The following is a 19186-nucleotide window of genomic DNA, read 5'->3' as shown; positions in this document are numbered from 1 at the left end:
GAGAACTGCGGTTCAGCTGCACACTTACTCCTTAGGATGAGATGTACGCTGGGACCAACCGAAATGGGGTGGGAGAAGGGGCAAGGCAGGAGGGGGCTTGTGCAGCAAGCGTTTGGGGAAGGTGAGGAAAGAAGAGACGAAAGTCTCCAGTGTTCTTCCCGGGAAGACAGCACAGGCCAGGGGGAGGGTCTCCTGTCTGCCCCGTCTCCACACACCTGGGGCTGCCTGGACGTGGGATGGAACAATCCTGTCAAATCCAGGTCCCCAGACAGCTGATGGCTGCCTCTGACCATGCCACATTCCTGCAAAAGCAAAACGAGATTCCCAAGAGCTGCTGGGCAGTGGAAGGGGGCCGCCGTCCGCGGCAGGGCGTGAGACACGCAGTGCAGGCGACCTCTGCGTTCCAGACACGGCCTCCATTTCGGCTTTGTGGTTTTCACCCGTGGCAAGTCTGTTCTCAGCGTTTTTCACTTCAGATCATAAGTTCCTCAGTGGTAAATTCTCCTGCCCTGTTTTTAGCTCTTGCTGACGGTCGGCAAGTTGAAACATCTTTTGTAAGATGACACAAGGACTGAGTTCTGAGCCCACGACCTCCTCGGGGCCTGCTCCGACCACCACACCAGGGGACGCACCATTGCCTGTGGGTCCGGGGCACCCATGCGCCCCCTGCAACCCTCATCCTTCAGCAAGAGTCAGTCAAACGTCTGACTCGTGGGAGGCAGCTCTGCCCCGAAGGACAAGAATAATCAAGAATTTACATGCAGGATATTTCCTGATTTTACACCCAATTCCTTCTTCCTCAAACCTCAGAAAACTAGAGGGGACAGTAGGGTGGCAGGTCTCACAGCTTCAGGGTTAAGCGAAGTGCTTTTGGGGTAGACATCACTGCGAGTAGAGGGCGTGGATGACGAGGGACGCAGGCTGAACCGGGAGCTGCTGTCTGTGGGTGACAGACCCACAGTCCAGGTGTGATTTCCACAGTTCGTTCTGACTTTGGGCAGCAACGTACAGGGGTGTGGAGCCCCCGAGGTGTAGGCATCCCTCACTTGGCCGCCTTTCAAAACCTGCCTCACTTGGGTTCAGGACCTGGACAGAGCTGTAGGGCTCTGTGTGGCACCTGTGCATCCACAGATAATGGAGGCGGAAGAGAGGGGACCACACAGGTCACAGGGGCAGTCCTGGCTCCACAGCACACAGCGCAGGGCTGGCGCGGACGTCTGCAGGGAGGGGAAATCAGCAGCGCAAGTGGAAAGAAATGCAGTCTCCTCTTGAAAAGGAAAATTTGGAGCCGTTCCTTCCTGACATCTAGTTTTTTGCTCTGGCACTTCAAGGAGGCCATTCTAGGCACCCAGAGACGAGCGAATTCAGCCAAAGTCCACAGAACAGGCTGGGGCGTCAACCTGTGGGCTCCAGTCGCAATGAAGGGTCTCACCCAGCTGGGCCCCAGCACCACCGTGGTCCGTGTGCAGGAGTGGCTGGCGGGGGAGTCTGTGTTTCCTTCGGGTGGAGTGAGACAGGGAGAGCGAGTCCTGTGGGTGATGCTGGGGCAGGAGGGGAGCCCCGCTTGGGGGCAGCTGTCAAGACAGCAAACCTCTGAGTCAGATTTACCGAGTCCAAGGCGGCCCCTGAAAGGTACATCCACTCCCTGTCCCAGGAGCCTGTGAACGTGACTTCAGTTGGAAAAGTCCTTGCAGCAGAGGTAACAAAGTTTTCAAGATGAGACCATAATGGATTATACGGTGGGCCCTGAATCTCATGACGGGTGTCCTGGGAGAAAGGTAGAGGGGTTTTGAGGCAGAAGAGGAGACGTCGACGTGCAGGTGAGGTGGCTGCATGAAGACACCAAGGGACACCAAGGAACACCTGTGCCCCCGAAGGAGCCTCCGGAAGGGGCACACCCCAGGGAACCTGAAAGACGCACCCCGGATGTTTCAGTTCCCCAGTGCACGGCCTTTGTCATGAGGACACAGAAGGCGGCTTCATGGCAGGAACCCGGAGTGCAGGCACAGCCTCAGGACGCAGCCGTGCTGAATACGGTGAGGAGGGGATGGGGTGATTGGAGACCTACAGAATTGAGGCTGCCACAGACTTCATCCAAATCCGCACACATCTGCAGAAGCTCCAGCTGACACTGATCCGTCTCAGACACGAGGCTGCCACAGACTTCATCCAAATCCGCACATCTGCAGGAGAAGCTCCAGCCGACACCGATCCGTCTCAGACACGGTACTGGTGCTACGACCTGGATCCCGAGAACAGTGTGGTGTGCCCGGGGGCCCACCCCAGACGGGCCCATGGCTGAGCCCTCAGTACGTGGCTCTGAGGCTGGGTGCACCTCTAGGAGCCGGGAGGCAGCTGTGAGCAAGCCCAGCCCTCAGGAGGGACCCACACCACACACAGGAGGATGTGAGGTCATATAACGAGGGGGGGCGGAGCAAAGAGCAGGTGAGGAGGGACAGGGCATGGCCAAGGGCATGCCTCTGAGCAAGGACCTGAGGGGACAGGCCAGCCACAAGCCCGGGGAAAAAATTCGCTGCATGGAGAGCGCCGCCTGTGCAAAGGCCCCGAGGTGCCTCCAGGGCGTGGGCAGGAGACAAGCTGGGGGCAGTGGTGCCACAGGGGACTCTGGCTTATATTCCAGGAGAGAGAGGAGCCCACGGAGGCTTCGGTGTGGTTCCCAAGATCACTGACGCTCAGGCACTTATCAGCTTGTGGGTCTCTGCTCAGGGTCTCTGGGCCCACGTGGAGGGGTTGCCGGGCTGTGATCCTCTCCGAGCCCAGGCTCTCCAGCTCCCCCAGGGGCTTAGCAGAGCTCTGCTCCCAGCTGCAGTGTTGAGGCCCCAGGGTCCTGGCGGCTGCCCGTGGGGTGGCTCTTCTCCTGCTCAGGCGGCCTCTGCTTCCTTCAGGGCCACACAGAGAACCCCCTTGTGTCAAATCCTCCCTGCACCTGGAATCTCTCATGCCAGGAAGAGCCCCATCTCTTTTAAGGGCTTAGCCGACTGGGTCAGGCCCACCAAGGAAGATCTTAAAGTTGCTGATTTGGGGCCTTAAATTCATCTACAAAATCCCCTCACAGAGCTCCTGGGCCGGCGTCTGAGGAACAACTGAGAAAAGGTGGGTGGCTGGGGCCGTCCCAGGACTCTGCCCTCCCAGGCACCACTGGGGTGGGGGCACTGCCTGGCAACTTGAGGAAGGTCAAGGCTGGAGGCCCAGGTCAGGGCCCTCCTGGTGGCAAAGCTGTGTGAGCCTCTTGGGAGTCGTGAAAGGGGCGGGGAGAGGCTGGGGACGCAGGAGGAACCGGCAGAAACCACGGCGCCTCTCCTGAGTCATCACCACACCTGGTCTCCAACGCAGGGGGATTGGAGCCCTTGTCCCCTGGGAGTTTTCAGTTCTCCAGAGACCCCCTGCTTTCTATCCTTCCTCCTCCTGGGCCTCTCCGCCATGGAAAGCAGGACCGAGTCCCTGGACAGCTCTCCTCCTCTGGCCATCATGTTGCTGTCTCTTTGATTTTGGTCTCGTAAAACTCGCCAGCTACACCTCGGCCCCTGGCAGTCAGCCTCCCTCAGACCCCAAGGCCCGGCCTGGGGTGTGGGCTGGCTCTGGAGGTGGCGGTGCGGGATGGAGGCCCCACCATGCCAGCCATGGATTGGGGGCTGGGCTGCTAATGAGAATGCAGAGGGGCAGAGGCTGAGCTCCTGAGAGCATTGCGCCCTCGGCATCAGGGCACCCTTATGTCCCAGGGAGGGCACACATTTGCATGTATTTTTTCTGATGGGTCCTGTTGGGCAGATTTGTTCACATAAGAACGGTGTCTGCACAGCTCGGGGTCACTGCAGGTGCCCTTGCTGCACCCACACGGGGGGCTGGGAGCCCCACTATGTCCCTAAGTCTGCAGGCACCACCTCCAGAGGTGTGCCAGACGCAGGGCTGGAGGCCACACTGGACAGAGGCGTGGCCTGGGAGGTGCCCAGATGCAGCAGGAATTGCGGGTCACTGAGGCCCATGGGCTCGGCCACCCACGCCCCACTCCATCTGTCCCTGGAGGCCGCCGTCAGGGGTGCCCAGGCCACGTCCCCCTGACCCTCCTCTGCCCACCTCCTCCCAGTGGCCGTGTGCCAACTGGCATGGAGCTGCCCACTTCACAGAGATGGGGAGAGCCTCCAGGTCACAGGTCAGACTCAAGGCAGTGAATGACCAGGCCGTGGCGACTGCTCAGCCCACACCCGGCCCCGGACCCCTCCCTCTCCACCCCGTCCCGGCTTCTGGAACTCACCGGACAGGTAAGCAAAGCGCTTCTTCAGCTGGTCCTGGATGTCGGCAGCACAGAGCGGGACAATGTCCTGGTGCATGATTTCATCTGCACGGAAAGAGCAGACAGCACGCGTCAGCCCCAGGACGCTGCCTCACCCTGCGAGCGCCCACCCGATCCCAGGCGGAGCGGCACATCCACAGGCACCTACGGGAGCGGGTCACGTGGCTGGAAAAAGGCTTTTCAGTTTCCAATACGTGGAGGCCTTTGTTTCTCAGCGCACAAAAGCTGTGTGCTGAATGATTCACCATTGATTTTGAAAGTGTGGTATAAGAGGTTCAGAGAGAAGGACTGACAGACAGAGAGAGAGGGAGGGACAAAGAGAGAGACCTGGGCAGAGGGGAGGCAGGGGAGCAGCAGGAAAGGGCTTGGTCCTGGTCCTGGGATAAATACACTTTGGTCTGAGTTCCACCCACATCAGGGAAGATGTTCAGGTGACCCCTGCCGGCCTGTTGCAGGTGCAGTAACTTATGGCCCATGAGGAAAACCTGACCACGGAATGGGCCACTGCCTCTGCACACACGGGACCCTTGGGGGTCTGTACCACATCCCTGGCCTTGCCATTAGCTGGACACAAATGAGGCAGGATGGCAAGAGCAGAGTCAACTCCGCACCCATCCCCCCACCCAGCAGATTCCAGATGGGTCTGGACGCACTGAAGCACCTGCGGCCACCAGGCCAGCACCAGCCGGGAGCATGGGGGGAGCACTAGGCCAGCATCAGCTGGGAGCACGGGGGAGCATGGGGCCAGCACCGGCCAGGAGCATGGGGGAGCACAGAGCCAGCACCAGCCGGGAGCATGGGGCCAGCACCCGCCAGGAGCACTATGCCAGCAACAGCCAGCAGCACAGGGCCAGCACTGACTGTGAGTACAGGGAGCACGGGGTCAGCACCAGTCAAGAGCACAGCACCAGCCGTGCTCAAGGGCCAGCACCAGCCGTGAACACAGGGGGAGCACAGGGCCAGCACCAGCCGTGAACACAGCGGGAGCACAGGGCCAGCACCAGCCGTGAACACAGCGGGATCACAGGGCCAGCACCAGCCGTGAACACAGCGGGAGCACAGGGCCAGCACCAGCCGTGAACACAGCGGGAGCACAGGGCCAGCACCAGCCGTGAACACAGGGGGAGCACTAGGCCAGCACCAGCTGGAGGCACAGGGTCAGCATCAGCCGGGAGCATGGAGCCAGCACCAGCTGGGAGCACGAGGCCAGCAAGACCCTCCAGGGAAAGCTGTGCGGACTGACAGGCTGGTGTTCTGTGCCACAGAGTGGCTGCCGGGCTACTATGCCTCGGGGACACTGACCACTGACCACAGAGCAGACACGATTTCTGGCCAGCACGCTCATCATATAGCTACATTTGCAATCTTGAACATCCACACAATTTCTCTCTGAAAGACACAGGACTCACGCTGATGACCTGAGAATGGCTTAAACATTCAATTCTTCCACACCTGAGGACCCAGGCCACTAACAGCCTAAAGATATGGGACAGAAGTGTTTGTACCTGGAAATTCCCAGCGGAGGCCACAAGATAATATCTACCTGGCATCAGACTTAAATCCTGCTCTTCCAGTCTTGCAGACAAACAAGTGTAAACACGGGACGCAGTGGAACACACAGGGGCCCCTCCTGGGCCGTGTTGGCTGCGGCCCTGCCGGCTACAGGACTGCTTTGCCTCGGAGCCAGAGACAACCCTGGTGCTGGTGAGGAAGTGGCGGGACCACGGTGTCACGGGGCCTGCCAGAGCCAAGCAGATGTCAGGGTCCTTCTGCAGAGCCTTGCAGGGAGAGTTCAGAGCACAGACCCGTTCCCAGCATGCAACCATGTGTCAGCAATGGCTTCTTTTGTGGGATAAAGAAACAGTCAAGCAGTAAAGCACGAAATACTTTTTTATGCTCCTGGCAAGGTGACTTCCACTGGCGCACACCTCTCTGGAACGTGCGTCTGGTGCAGCCGACGGCAGCCTAGACTGCGCAGTTGGACGTTCAGATTTTACAGTAAGTTTTTCTCTCTTGCCAGGAGCGACTGTAGCCTCAGAGAGGAAGTCAGGAGGCACCGTCCTCAAATCCAACACCTGCTAACCCCAAGAGAAGCGCATCGCTGACATGGAAAGGGTCACAGGGGAAGGTCTCCCTGGAGTTTTAGAAATTCTGGGGGCTACACAAAAAGATCGTGGATACTGTGAGCTGGCAGGTTCATCACGGGGGGGACGGCTTGGACAGGGGGGTGCCAAGATCGGTGATGGCCGCGGATGCTGGCGGCCCAGGCTCACTGGGGCCACAAACGGGGAGGCACTGGCCCATGTCTGTGGCTCCCTCTCCGCACCTCAACTTTCAGAGGCATCGACCGCGAGAGTCGGGCGTCGACCGCAAGAGTCAGGCATCGATGTGGACACTTCCACCATGACTCCCAAACGCTGTTCTGGCAGCTCTGAGAGGTGGCATGTTTGGCCTGGCCTGTTCCCTACGAGCTCAGGCGTTCCTGACGTGGCTCTGGACCTTACCGGCGCCTGCCCTGGGGCCTTGCTGACAGCAAATGTCTTTCCCATGTGTTAGAGACGGACAGACACCGCCCGCCGTCCCTCCATGGTACGTGTGGGTGTGAAGCTGCCTCTGGGACAGGCTGTCCACTGTAGGCTCCTCATCCACCCCTCCAGGGGCTGCCACACGCTCAGGTCCTTGGAAGGGTGAGGTCCGGGCCTGGGGCCCTTGCTCAGCCGCTCCTCTTGTGGCCAGTCTGACCCCACTCAATTTCCTATCAAGATGCCACCCCAGAGAGGCCTTTCTCCACCTCCCCACCAGGCAGGGGCCCTCACGGCAGCCTGCACCCTCCACGGGTGCCTGCAAACCCCCACTCAAGGCTGCAGGGACCATGCCTGGGGTTCCCCACCCTCACCACAGCGCCTGGCCCAGCAGCTGCTCCTGCTAACATAGCAGAGGAAGGGAGGGGGTGCCTTCCCAGAGCATCCTGTGGAATCCAACGCCAAGGCCCCAACCCCTCACAGGCGGGTTCCTACTTTCTGGCATCACAGGCCCGTGGGGGGCAAAGCAACACCTGTGCACCATCCGCACTGCAGTATCCACCGTCCACACCACCTGTTCACCGTCCACACCACCTGTCCACCTTCCGCATCGCAGTGTCCACTGTCCACATTGTCCATCGTCCACATTGCCTATCCACCATCCACACCGCCTGGCCACCATCTGCATTGCAGTGTCCACTGTCCACATTGTCCACCGTCCACATTGCTTATCCACCGTCCACACCGCCTGTCCATCGTCTGCATCGCAGTGTCCACCGTCCACACCGCCTGTCCACCATCCGCATCGCGGTGTCCACTATCCATATCGCAGTGTCCACCGTCCACACTGCCTGTCCACCATCCACACTGCTGTGTCCACTGTCCACACCGCCTGTCCAACATCCGCATCGCGGTGTCCACCATCTGCATCACAGTGTCCACCGTCCACACCGCCTGTCCACTACCCGCATCGCAGTGTCCACCATCCACACTGCCTGTCCACCATCCGCACTGCAGTGCCCACTGTCCACACCGCCTACCGTCCACACCGCCTGTCCACCATCCACACCACCTGTCCGCCATTCGCACTGCAGTGTCCACCTGCTGGCAGCCCCCAGTGCCTCTGGACTCTTTGGGCCAGGACAAACTCTAAATATTGTCCTTAGACCTCATTCTGGGTTTGAAAAGCAGGGTTCCCCATGTGCGTAATCAGAAACTGCACACAGCTAAGCTCATACAAATAAACTCTAACATATCACAACACCTGAAGTGGTCACCGGCCACTCTGTGAACCTGAAAAGGCCTGTGACGCTCTCTGACCCACAGCAGAGCGTTAACCTCCCATTCTTCATGGAGTCTTCTGCAGGCGGGGCCCTGGGATATTCAGAGCGCTAGGTGTTCTTCCATTTACGTGTGTGAGTTTTCATTCTTCTTGGTTTTTTGAACCCACTCAAGAATGATGGGAAAATCTGCCCTTTATGATCATAATTTCTATAAAAGTTCCAATCTACTTCATTTTGCAGCCACAAGACTAAGAAGTGCACGGAACAATGGTGGCCACTCGGTTCAGGAGACAGGTCCCTGGAGGAGACGCAGGCAGGCGAGCGTGGCCTCCGTGGGGCTCCGTGCTGTCGGATGTCTGGGAGGTGGTGGGCCCCTAACCTGTCTTCGCCACCCAAGGCCCAGCTCCCTCCCCAGCCCCACCCCAACCAAGTCCCCAGTGATGACCCCATGATGACCCCACGGCGGGTCTAAGAGGGGAGAGTTAGGGCCTCACGTCTGAGGCTGGGCAGAGGTTGCCCCGTCCATTCCCTGCCGTATGGGCAGAAATTGCCCCGTGCATTCCCCTGCTGTGTGGGCAGAGGCAGCAGGTGGGGCCAACGAGGGAGTGGCCAGGCCTGCCCCTGCCCGTTCCCAGCACCGACCACAGTAGCCCCATCTGAGAGGGCCGATCTCTTCTGGCCACTATGGGGCCGACGTGGTGAGATTTCCCAAGGGTGGGAAGGGCAGAGGTGCCCTTGGTTCACCTGATACACAGGTGAACCCCCCCACCGAGTTTTCCTCACAGAAACAGGGTCCCGGCAAAGACAGTCCAGGGAGGGGAGCCATGTGTCTATATTTAGATCTCTTTGTTCCAACAAAACGAGACGACTGAAGCAAACTTCCTTCCTCTTGCAAGCTGACTCAAAAACTTGCTTTATTTGATGGCAATTTCATCCTGAAAACTGGGAGTGGGGGGTGGGGAGTGGGGGTGGGAGGGCAGCCAAGACGTCTGAGCAGCATCCCGGGCACCCTTTCCAGCCCAGGTGACCTCGCAAGCAGCAGAGAACACAGGAGACGGGGATGGGAGCCAGGGGGGGCCCTGGAAACCCTCTCACGGTGGGGGTGGGGGTGGGGTACACCGTCACAGGTGGAGCTGGGTGGGGCCCTGGCACCCTCTCACGGTGGGTGTGGGGAGTGGACTGTCACAGGCGGAGGCAGCAAGGCAGCTCCTGGCAGCAGGAAGAGGCCCAGGTGAGGGAGGAAAGCCCATCCCTGGTGCTCACTGGTGACCGTGGGCAGAGGAGAGGACAAGGTTCTCCACATAGCAGCCTGGGGCCGTGGGGCCCAGTCCATCTTTTGCCAATTGTCTCCTTTTATTTATTCTGGCAACAAGCCCACTCCCAGAGGCTTCTGCATCCTGCCCATCAGACAGGACAGTCGCGCCTTTTCAAAGTCCGAGGCTGAGCGTCAGATGGGATCACGTCACCAGACCGCCCGGCCAGAGGCCTTCCCCAAGCCCATCATGAGGATCTCCAAAGCCAGGAAGGGCAGGGCTGCAGAGCAGGGCAGTAAGAAAGGCAGGCCGCAAAATCCGAACAAAACCTAAATTCAGTGAGGAGAAGGCCTGAACCACAGGCTTCAGACAAGGACACCCCAGGAGGCCAGCATCCCCGTCCCCTCCAGACAAGCTCCTGACACCGTGTGGGTCAGGGAGGAGAACCAGGACACCCCGGGGCCAGCGCCCCACCCCTGCTATTGGGACAAAAGGGGCGTCCACACCTCTGTTTGTGATGTGTGTTGAAGGATCTGTTTGATTTTGCATTCCCGATGCTCAAGGTTTATCCTGACGTGGTTGGCAGAATTATCTCTTACATTAAATCTCAAATATTTTTAACGAGCCATTTGCTAGTGGGTTAGGTGTAAATATTTTATGTCACATACGCAGTCACATGGCTCACTAAATAATCTTTCTCTGATCTCAGAAGGCTTAACCTTTACACATTTTAAAATAAAAGGCCCGGCCAGAAAAGATGGTCAACAGAAGTGGTGATCGGGAAACACCGCCCTGACCACAGGGGTGTCATCTCAGACCCACAAAACCAACCGGCAAGGGCCAGGAGCCGGCGGACTCCCACGTGGGGTGCAGGAGTCAGCGCACAGCCACCCTGCAGAACCCTCCGGACGCCCTTTGGAGCGAGACGGTTTATGCCTCGGGTAGGGAGGACACACACGTCCCGCACTTGGTCAATCTCCTCTGGGGGTCGTCTCCAGAGCCGCCCTCTCCACGCTGCCTCACCCGCAAGCCCTGGGTTCTCTGATGCACGCGGACGCGAGAATCCCCTGGAGCGTGTCCTCAGCACACATGGGTGTGTTGTTTGGGACCAAGCTCCTGCCTAGACCCCAACAGACCAGACTGAAAATCAAAATGAAGTCCCCACGCTCACCAAGGGTTGTTATCGGACCTTGGAGAAAACAGGAGACAGAGGAGAGGCCAATCTTCCAACCAGGCCAGGCTCTGTCTTCCTCAGCATGGTCACGGAGGTCCTTCTTTGTTGTTCTTGTTCTCAACTTGTTTAATATGTAAAAGGGCAATCAAAATGGTGGCCAGAATTTCCATTTTTGATACATTCTTAGAATGCAGCCCATCCAGAAAGCACCACTTCAAACAGATGAAGAACTACCCAACCTTTTCTGTCTCGAAGACAGTTTGCTTAGATTTTAAAAAGACCTAATTCCATGAGTTATGGCAGTGACTTTAATCATTTTAAATTAAATATAAAAACGTGGAGGTTCTGAGCTGCCCGCAGAGGTGGGACTCCTACAAGGGTGACTGCTGAAGTCCATGGGGGGGCGAAGACACGGCCACTCACAGCATTACCATTTCCCTGTAGCAAAGGGTTAAGGCTTTACCATAACTTAATTATACATTCATTACGGTGCTTTAAAACGGTCAAGCCTAAATAAATTCTTCACACTGTCAAAAAGATATACATACTTGTCTGGGCACAGTGGCTCACACCTGTAATCCCAACACTCTGGGAGGCCAAGGTGGGCAAATCACCAAGGTCAGGAGTTCAAGAGCAGCCTGGTCACCATCGTGAAACCCCCTCCCTACTAAAGATACAAAAATTAGCTGGGCATGGTGGCAGGTGCCTGTAGTCCCAGGTACTCAGGGGGCTGAGGCTGGAGAATCAGTTGAACCTGGTAGGCAGATGTTGCTGTGAGCTGAGATTGTGCCACTGCACTCCAGCCTGGGCAACAGAGTGAGACTCCATCTCAAAAAAAAAAAAAAAAAAAAAAAAAAGAATAAAAGAAAGGAAAAAAAGATACACATACTAAAAACCCATTTAAGCACAAACTTAGTCACGTGACAGCTCTTGGCCTGGGCCACACATGTGTGCAGAGACCTTCTGAGCACAAACTTAGTCACGTGACAGCTCTTGGCCTGGGCCACACGCGTGTGCAGAGACTTTCTGAGCACAAACTTAGTCAAGTGACAGCTCTTGGCCTGGGCCACACGCGTGTGCAGAGACCTTCTGAGCACAAACTTAGTCACGTGACAGCTCTTGGCCTGGGCCACACACGTGTGCAGAGACCTTCTGCTTCTTCAAGCTTGATGTAAGTCCGGCAATCACCTAACGTGAAACTAATCCTTACGACACAGAGCCGCCTAAAGTGGCCAGTCGATCAATTCTCCCGCTGACTCCCCAAGCTTCCAAAGGACAGTGACTGAGGCCACCGAACCGCGTTTGCTCGGTTTCTGCTTTCTTCAGCCCTGGCCGCACAGCCAGCTGTGTTTCACTGGAGCTCTTATTCTAGTTCACGGAATGAAGTGCTCCCCACTCTAGAACTGCCAGCACAGCCCAGTGAGATCTTTAAATCACACGGATTGCAATTTGATCTTCTGGCAGGTATTTCCTATCTCTCTGCCCCACAGTGGCCACGGCCCACTCAAGTGATTTCAGAACCATGATGCAGAGGTCTCGAGGTGAGGCTCCCAGGTGACGCCGACGCGGGGGTTGTTCTCAAGGTCACATCGTCTGAGCCAGGGGCACCAGGAGGGTCTGTCATCAGGGAGGGCACTTGCCTGCTCACCAGCATTTTTATGAACGTTTCCTGGTATCAGAAAAATGGCCTGAGTGCAGTTTCAGCCAGGTGGGCCTCGGCATCCACCCCACACCTGGCGGGCTCTGCACGGGGCCTGGATCTGGCTGCACTCGTGCCCCGGATGCATTCGTGCCCCGGCTGCACTTGTGCTCTGGCTGCATTCGTGCCCTGGCTGCACTCGTGCCCTGGCTGCATTCGTGCCCCGGCTGCACTCGTGCCCTGGCTAGGGGTAGTCACACCATCCATGCAGTGGCTTCTGAGCTAGAACAACTTAAAAAATCATGGGGCAGAGGGAGCAGAGACCAAAGTGACTGAAAGTCACTGTCTGAGGGACACAGGAGGCCGGGTTTCAGGACGAGGAACACAGATCCTTCCAGAGTTCAGAGACCCTGGCCCTGCCACCCTCTCCCCTGAAGGCCAGGCTGGCTGCCAGCTCCGCCACCTCCGGTCACAGCTCCACCTGCTGCACAGTACCCACGGCTCCATGGACTCCCCATACCCCGCCTCCTGGGCACATGCTCAGGGCGTTCTCAGGCGACTGCTGAGTGGGCGGGGCTGGGGGCGCCACAGGGAGCATTTCCACAGGGCCCAGACCCGAGGGTCTTGAACACCTTAGGGTCTCCCGCCATCCCCCACTGAGATGCATACATCTCTCCCTTTCTCTCCTGGAGGCCGTCCAGGGTGCACCTGCTCTCCCAGCCACCGTCTTCCAGCACCCGTCCTGTTCGGAGGCAGCTGAGCCCTCACACAGACCCCTGTCCGCAGAAGGGGTCGCACCAGCAGCTGCACCTGGAATGATTGGGGTTCCAGGGAGCAAGGGCATGCCAGGGGACCCCTCAGGATTCAGAGGAGGACCACCCTGTGCTCCTGGGGGAGGACCAGGCCAGAAAGACAGGTTCCGACTCACTCCTGGCACCAGTGCACAGAGTGAGTCCTCGCAAGGACCTAGGGAGCAGGAAGCCTCATCCTCGTTTGAAAGACGGGGAATTCAAGGTCAGGCTCATCTGTGAGCAGCCCAGGCCTGCAGGGCGGGCAGTGCCAGGACCGAGCCCATGCCATGTGCTCCAGCGCCTGGGACCTTCACTGCCACGGGCTCAACAGCGAGGCTACGGAGAGGCTCTCACAGAGGCCTGGGAGGGTGCCAACATGCGTCTGTTTCCAGGCTGATGGGTGGGTGAGACCCCAGCAGCTGGGACAGGGCAGGCCTGTGGGCAAGAAGGCGGGGACATGGCAGGGCACAGCCTCCCATTGCACAGGAGCTGCCCAGAGTCACGGGACATGTTGGAGCCATCCGGGAGCTTCGGGCCCAGTGATTTTCGCTAAGCAGCCCCATTCACTCAGCTCTGTTCACTGTGCAGGGTGTTGTGAACGGAGCCGCTGGCTGGCTCCTCACCTGCTGAGCTGCTGGCTTCTGGCTATTTTTTCCAGCTATATTGAGAAAAATAATTATATATATTTAAGGTGCACACATGCTCTTTTGATATAGTTCACATTGTGAAACCACAGCCACCACCAAACTCACTGGTGACTGTCACCTCCCACAGCTGCCATTTCTTTTTGCAGTTAGAATACTCAACACCCACTCCCAGCAAACCTCAGGTACAAATACAGTGTTAACCACAGTCACCACAAACAGACCATGGCCACCTTGAACAGATCACGGCCACCATGAACTGACCACGGCCACCATAAACCAACCACAGCCACTGTGAACAGCCCACAGTCACCACGGACTAACCACAAACAGGCCACAGCTACCACAAACTGATCATGGACACCACAAACCAACCACATCCACCACGAACCAACCACAGCCACCATGAACTGACCATGACCACCACAAACAGACCACCATGACCACCATGAACAGATCACAGCCATCATAAACCAACCACAGCCACCACAAACAGACCGCAGTCAGTCACCATGAACAGCCCACAGTCAGTCACCATGAACAGCCCATGCCCACCATGAACAGCCCACAGTCAGTCACCATGAACAGCCCACAGTCAGTCACCATGAACAGCCCACAGTCAGTCACCATGAACAGCCCATGCCCACCATGAACAGCCCACAGTCAGTCACCATGAACAGCCCACAGTCAGTCACCATGAACAGCCCACAGTCAGTCACCATGAACAGCCCATGCCCACCATGAACAGCCCACAGTCAGTCACCATGAACAGCCCACAGTCAGTCACCATGAACAGCCCACAGTCAGTCACCATGAACAGCCCATGCCCACCATGAACAGCCCACAGTCAGTCACCATGAACAGCCCACAGTCAGTCACCATGAACAGCCCACAGTCAGTCACCATGAACAGCCCATGCCCACCATGAACAGCCCACAGTCAGTCACCATGAACAGCCCACAGTCAGTCACCATGAACAGCCCATGCCCACCATAAACAGACCATGGCCACCACAAACAGACCACAGTCAGTCACCATGAACAGCCCATGCCCACCATGAACAGACCACAGTCAGTCACCATGAACAGCCCATGCCCACCATGAACAGACCACAGTCAGTCACCATGAACAGCCCACAGTCAGTCACCATGAACAGCCCACAGTCAGTCACCATGAACAGCCCACAGTCAGTCACCATGAACAGCCCATGCCCACCATGAACAGACCCCCAGACTTCACTCTTTTGGCACAACAGGAACTCTGTGTCCTCTGGCCAGCATCACCCCAGGCTTCCCCACCCCAGCCCCCAGTGGCCACTGTGCTTGTTGGCGTCTCTGACACCCCACATGCGTGGGGCCGTGGCTTTGCCTCTCTGTGCCTGCAGTGATTTTACTCAGCAGGCCGTGGTTTTGCCTGTGGCTGATTTTGCTCAGCACTGTCCTCCAGGCTCAACTGTGTTGTCTTAAATAACAGGATTTCCTTTTTTGCAAAAACCGAACAGTGCTCCGTTGTGCGTGCGCCACATCGTCTTCAAGCGCCCATCCACTAACGGGCACTGGTGTCGATTCCACGTCTGGGCTGGTGAGCTCCGGAGGGCAGGCAGCTCTTCAGTACGCCTACTCCTTTCCCGATACCCACCCACAGTGGGGACGCCTGGCTCCAGCGACAGCGCTCTTTTTAATTTCTCGAGGAACCTCCATACCCCACACAGTTTTCCGTAATACCTGCACCAATTTACATGCCCACCAACAGCATGCACGGGCCGCTGTGCCTCCACAAACCCGTCTTCATAAGATCCAGAGAGAAACGGGCACCAACGTGAAGCCCACACAGCATCTCAACACATGCGTGGTCCATCCGTGCCTGGTGTCATCACCACCCACACGTGGCCAGCAGCTGCCACGGGACAGACACTCACTGGCCCCGCGGCAGCACAGACCTCACCCCGAACACACCCTCCCTGAGCTGTGACTCTGGGCTGCCTCCTTCTCTGTAAGGCTGGGACAAGGCTTCCTTGTAGGACCACGGCTGCAATTCAGCCGGTGATGCTGGCAGATGGCTTTGGCGATGGCTGCCCCCACCTGGTGAACAGACCCACGGGGATCTTCCTGCCACCAGTTACGTTAGGGAGGCTACAGGCACCCACAGGAAACCCCAGCACTGCACCATGGGGGCCATCCAGGGCCCCAGCTGCATGGAGCGGCGGCTGCAGACTGAGGTCCACAGAGGAGGTGGTCTTGGCTACAGCACAGGGTGCTGTGCAGGTGGGAGGTGGGCTCAACAACAGGCCGAAGTGAAGAGGACCACCAACTGTGGCTGCCCGCTGATGGGCAGAGGGATGCTTCTCTACAAGGCGGTGCCCTGTCCTCCTCTGCCGAGTGACCCCGGGTGGCCTGTATGCAGCAGGGACCGGCTCCCCGAGGACACCTGTGTCCTGGAGGGTCACACCAGAGCCAAACCTCCCCACTCACTGGGCCGGGGGGAGGCGTGACCTGCACTGGCCACGAGGGAAGGGCCACAGCCTGGTCTGCCTGGAACACATGTTAAAAATGCCTAAAGGTGAACAAAAACGGTCATCGTAATGAATTCTTTCCTTTAAAATTAAAAACAACAGTCCTGACTGTACCACGGTGACCTCTCTGTGGAGTCCAAGTGTCTCCGGCCTTCTGCCTCCCCCAACTGGCCCCTTCTGGGCCCGAGGACGGACCTCCGAGGCCAGTAGGGCTTGCCCTGCCCTGCATTTTACCTTCTGAGAAAAGTCACCCACGTATGGCAAGTTCCTTAAAGGTCCCTAGGCCTCTGCAGGAGCGAGGAGGGGCAGTGAGGAACGCAGGCCAGGCTGACCCCGGCTGACGCTGGCACCGACAATGCTTCTCCCTCAATGCACCCTGAGAGGATGTGAGACACTAAAACAAAGCCTGGGCCAGGTCCCGGGGCTGGTCAAGGAACCGTCAGGGCTCAGAAGGATGATTTCTCCTCTTGTCCACAGTGGTCCTGGCTTTGCCTGGTCCTTCAGGAGGGAACTGCAGGATGGGATGGCCGGGGCATCAGGGGTGCGGAACCGGGGTGCACCCAGGGGACATAACCTCCCTTAAAGCAACGACCTGCCCCTGCTCACACCAGAACCTTCCACGGTGCCCCAGAGCCAACCCCATAACCCCGGGCAGCCACCTGTACCTACTCATGCCCTCACCCAGGCTGGAGTACAGTTGTGCAAACAAATCTTATTGCAGCCTTGACCTCCTGGGATCAAATGATTCTCCCCTCTCAGCCTCCCAAGTGGCTGGGACTATAGGCACACACCACCACACCCAGCTTATTAATTTTTTTTTTCAGATATGAGGTCTTGCTATGTTGCCCAGGCTGGTCTCAAACTCCTGGGCTCAAGCGATCTCCCAGCCTCAGCCTCCCAAAGTGCCAGGATTACAGGCGTGAACTACTGGCCCAGCCAGTTATTTTAAAATTGGAAACTTTAGATGTTTATTCATTGCCATTGGTAGTTAAGGTCTGATTCAATAAAATTCACAAAGATGCTTATTTTATCAATTATTCATCAATAGTTGGCGTAAGTACCCACTGGAAAATATAATTAGGACAAATCTCTTGAAAACGAGTACTCCATTCTTAGAAAAGCATCAACAAAACCCAGGCTGTTTCCTCCCCACGTGGCCCCTTCTCCAAGGACCTTGCCCCAAAGCTCCAGTTGTCAGGACGGGGCCAGTGTGGACCAGCAGCCCCTGAGCCCCGACCAGACCAAACGCACCCAAACCTAAGACCACAGAGGCTGCCCAGCTGGGTCCACAGGCTCGGCCAGGGGCCTCCCAAGTCTCATTTGCCTAGAGAGGGCAGCTTGTCACGCCTGGCACCACAGGTGGCCCCGCTGTGGGGACAGCAGTGGCCGGGTGTCTCCTCCTCCGAGGAGCTACAGCCTCTCCACCAGCCAGACGTGGGCGCTGCCGTCATTTGTCCACACAGCCTGTCTATGAGAAGCCTCGAACAAAGGAGCCAGTGGAAAGGTGATCCCAGCCTTCCGGGACCAGCACAGATGGTCCCTCACAGGCCAAGGGCACAGGCGGCCCCAGTGCTCACCAGGGACCCCAGGGCCATGGCCCTAAACCATCCATCCGGCAAGGCCTGTGCACACCTTCCCTGCCAAGGAGCAGGGCTCCTCCCGTCTTGGAGGCACCTGTCCCAACATCCATCCCCGGCATCCCCCAGCCCCAGGCTCCTGCCCCAGCAGCCTCCGAGGATAGCGCTGGGTCCAGAACGTCCGCCCCGGTCCCATGTCCCCACACAGTCGCCCCATAACACCTTCCGGGGAGGCGAGGACCCACCCGTGCCCCACGCACCTGCGCCAGCCTTCAGCAGCAGCCACAGCGCCCAGAGGTCCCGGCACAGCAGTGACAGCCGGCTCACCGTCATGCTGCCCAATGCGAGTCAGGAGCCCCCGACCCGGCTCCTGGAACGCCCTTCCCGGGCACACAAAGGACGGCGCAGCACCAGCACCATCTTGGCCGCAGAGCAGGGACGCCACACCTTCCTGGGCTTGCTGCGCAGACCTGGCCTCTGCAGGGCAGCCGGCCGGCTGCTCCTCCCAGGGCCTCCGATTTGATGTCCCTGATTAAGGAGCAGCATCGGCTCACTTATCCCGCTGCAGGCAGCTTAACTGTTGCAGTCCTGGCGACAGCTGAGCCCCTGCCCGGGAGGCTTCAGGTTCCTGGTGTTGCTTGTCTAGACCCTCCCTGCAGGGGCCCCATGCTCTGCCAAAGTCCCATCCACTGAGTGGCAGGGGCCTGGGCTGGCGGGGGCCATGCTTAGCAGAGATCCGTCCCCTGAGGCAGCCCCACGGCTATGGGGACCTGGGCCGAGGTCCCCAACCCCTGAGCCAGCCCCAGAGCTGCAGCGACCTGGGCTGGCAGGAATGAGCTGTCCAGAGAGTATGCTGACCGAGGCGGCCAAGCCTTCTGCCCTGGCAACACATGCCCATGGGGAGTTGAGCCTTCGAGCGCCCGGGAGGCAGCTGCATCTCCTGTTCTCGTCCGTCCGTGGTCACTGAGTTCCTTTTAAAGCTGTGTGAGCAGGGGCTGTTCTCAGAACACCCCTGCACCGAGAACACAGAAGGCAGGCTCCTGGCTGCCTCTCTACTTTTCCAGGGCCCAGAGGGGGATACTTAAATACGACACTTGAAAACTGGCAGTCCCGGGGGGACTCCAACTGCTTCCCTGGGTGGGAGTCCCACAGAGAGCTCGTTCAAACTCAGGTTCTGTCCCCGACGAGCTCCCAGGTGACCTGAGACCACTCGTCCAGGCCCAGAGTTTGAGCAGAAAAACCCAAGAAGCTAAGGGGACCCACGCACATCTTCTGAGAATGTACCCAGTCCTGGAGTCAGCCTGAGCCAAGAAGGACTGGGAGGGACGCTGGATTTTGGTGGGACCCCGGCCTGCCCTGTCCCTGCTGGCCCTGGCCTCTTCTGGCGCCTCTCTCTGCAGAGCCTCACACCTGCACTGACCCCTGCCCTGCATGTGTCCAGCACAGCACAGCCGGCCCTCCAGGCTTCAGCTTCTCCCG

General features: G+C 58.2%; 1 protein-coding gene across 14 annotated transcripts in view; it reads right to left on the bottom strand.

The window, feature by feature from the left end:
* Positions 1–19186, bottom strand: part of MCF2L (MCF.2 cell line derived transforming sequence like) — a 206740-nt gene that overhangs the window by 73490 nt on the left and 114064 nt on the right. For 12 of the 14 annotated variants that reach the window (XM_007960954.3, XM_073014513.1, XM_073014515.1 and 9 more), the window contains one exon: positions 4274–4357. In XM_007960954.3, coding sequence (XP_007959145.2) covers positions 4274–4357 — 84 coding nt within the window. Of the gene's footprint in view, positions 1–4273; positions 4358–17967; positions 18239–19186 lie in introns of those variants that run through there. The other 2 variants (XM_073014519.1, XM_007960965.3) reach the window with 1 other exon arrangement.

This window comes from Chlorocebus sabaeus, chromosome 3 (genome assembly GCF_047675955.1).
Source record: "Chlorocebus sabaeus isolate Y175 chromosome 3, mChlSab1.0.hap1, whole genome shotgun sequence".
Classification (NCBI taxonomy): Eukaryota; Metazoa; Chordata; class Mammalia; order Primates; family Cercopithecidae; genus Chlorocebus; species Chlorocebus sabaeus.
Note: the sequence above shows the minus strand (reverse complement) of the source record. Positions and strands in the feature narration are given on the sequence as shown.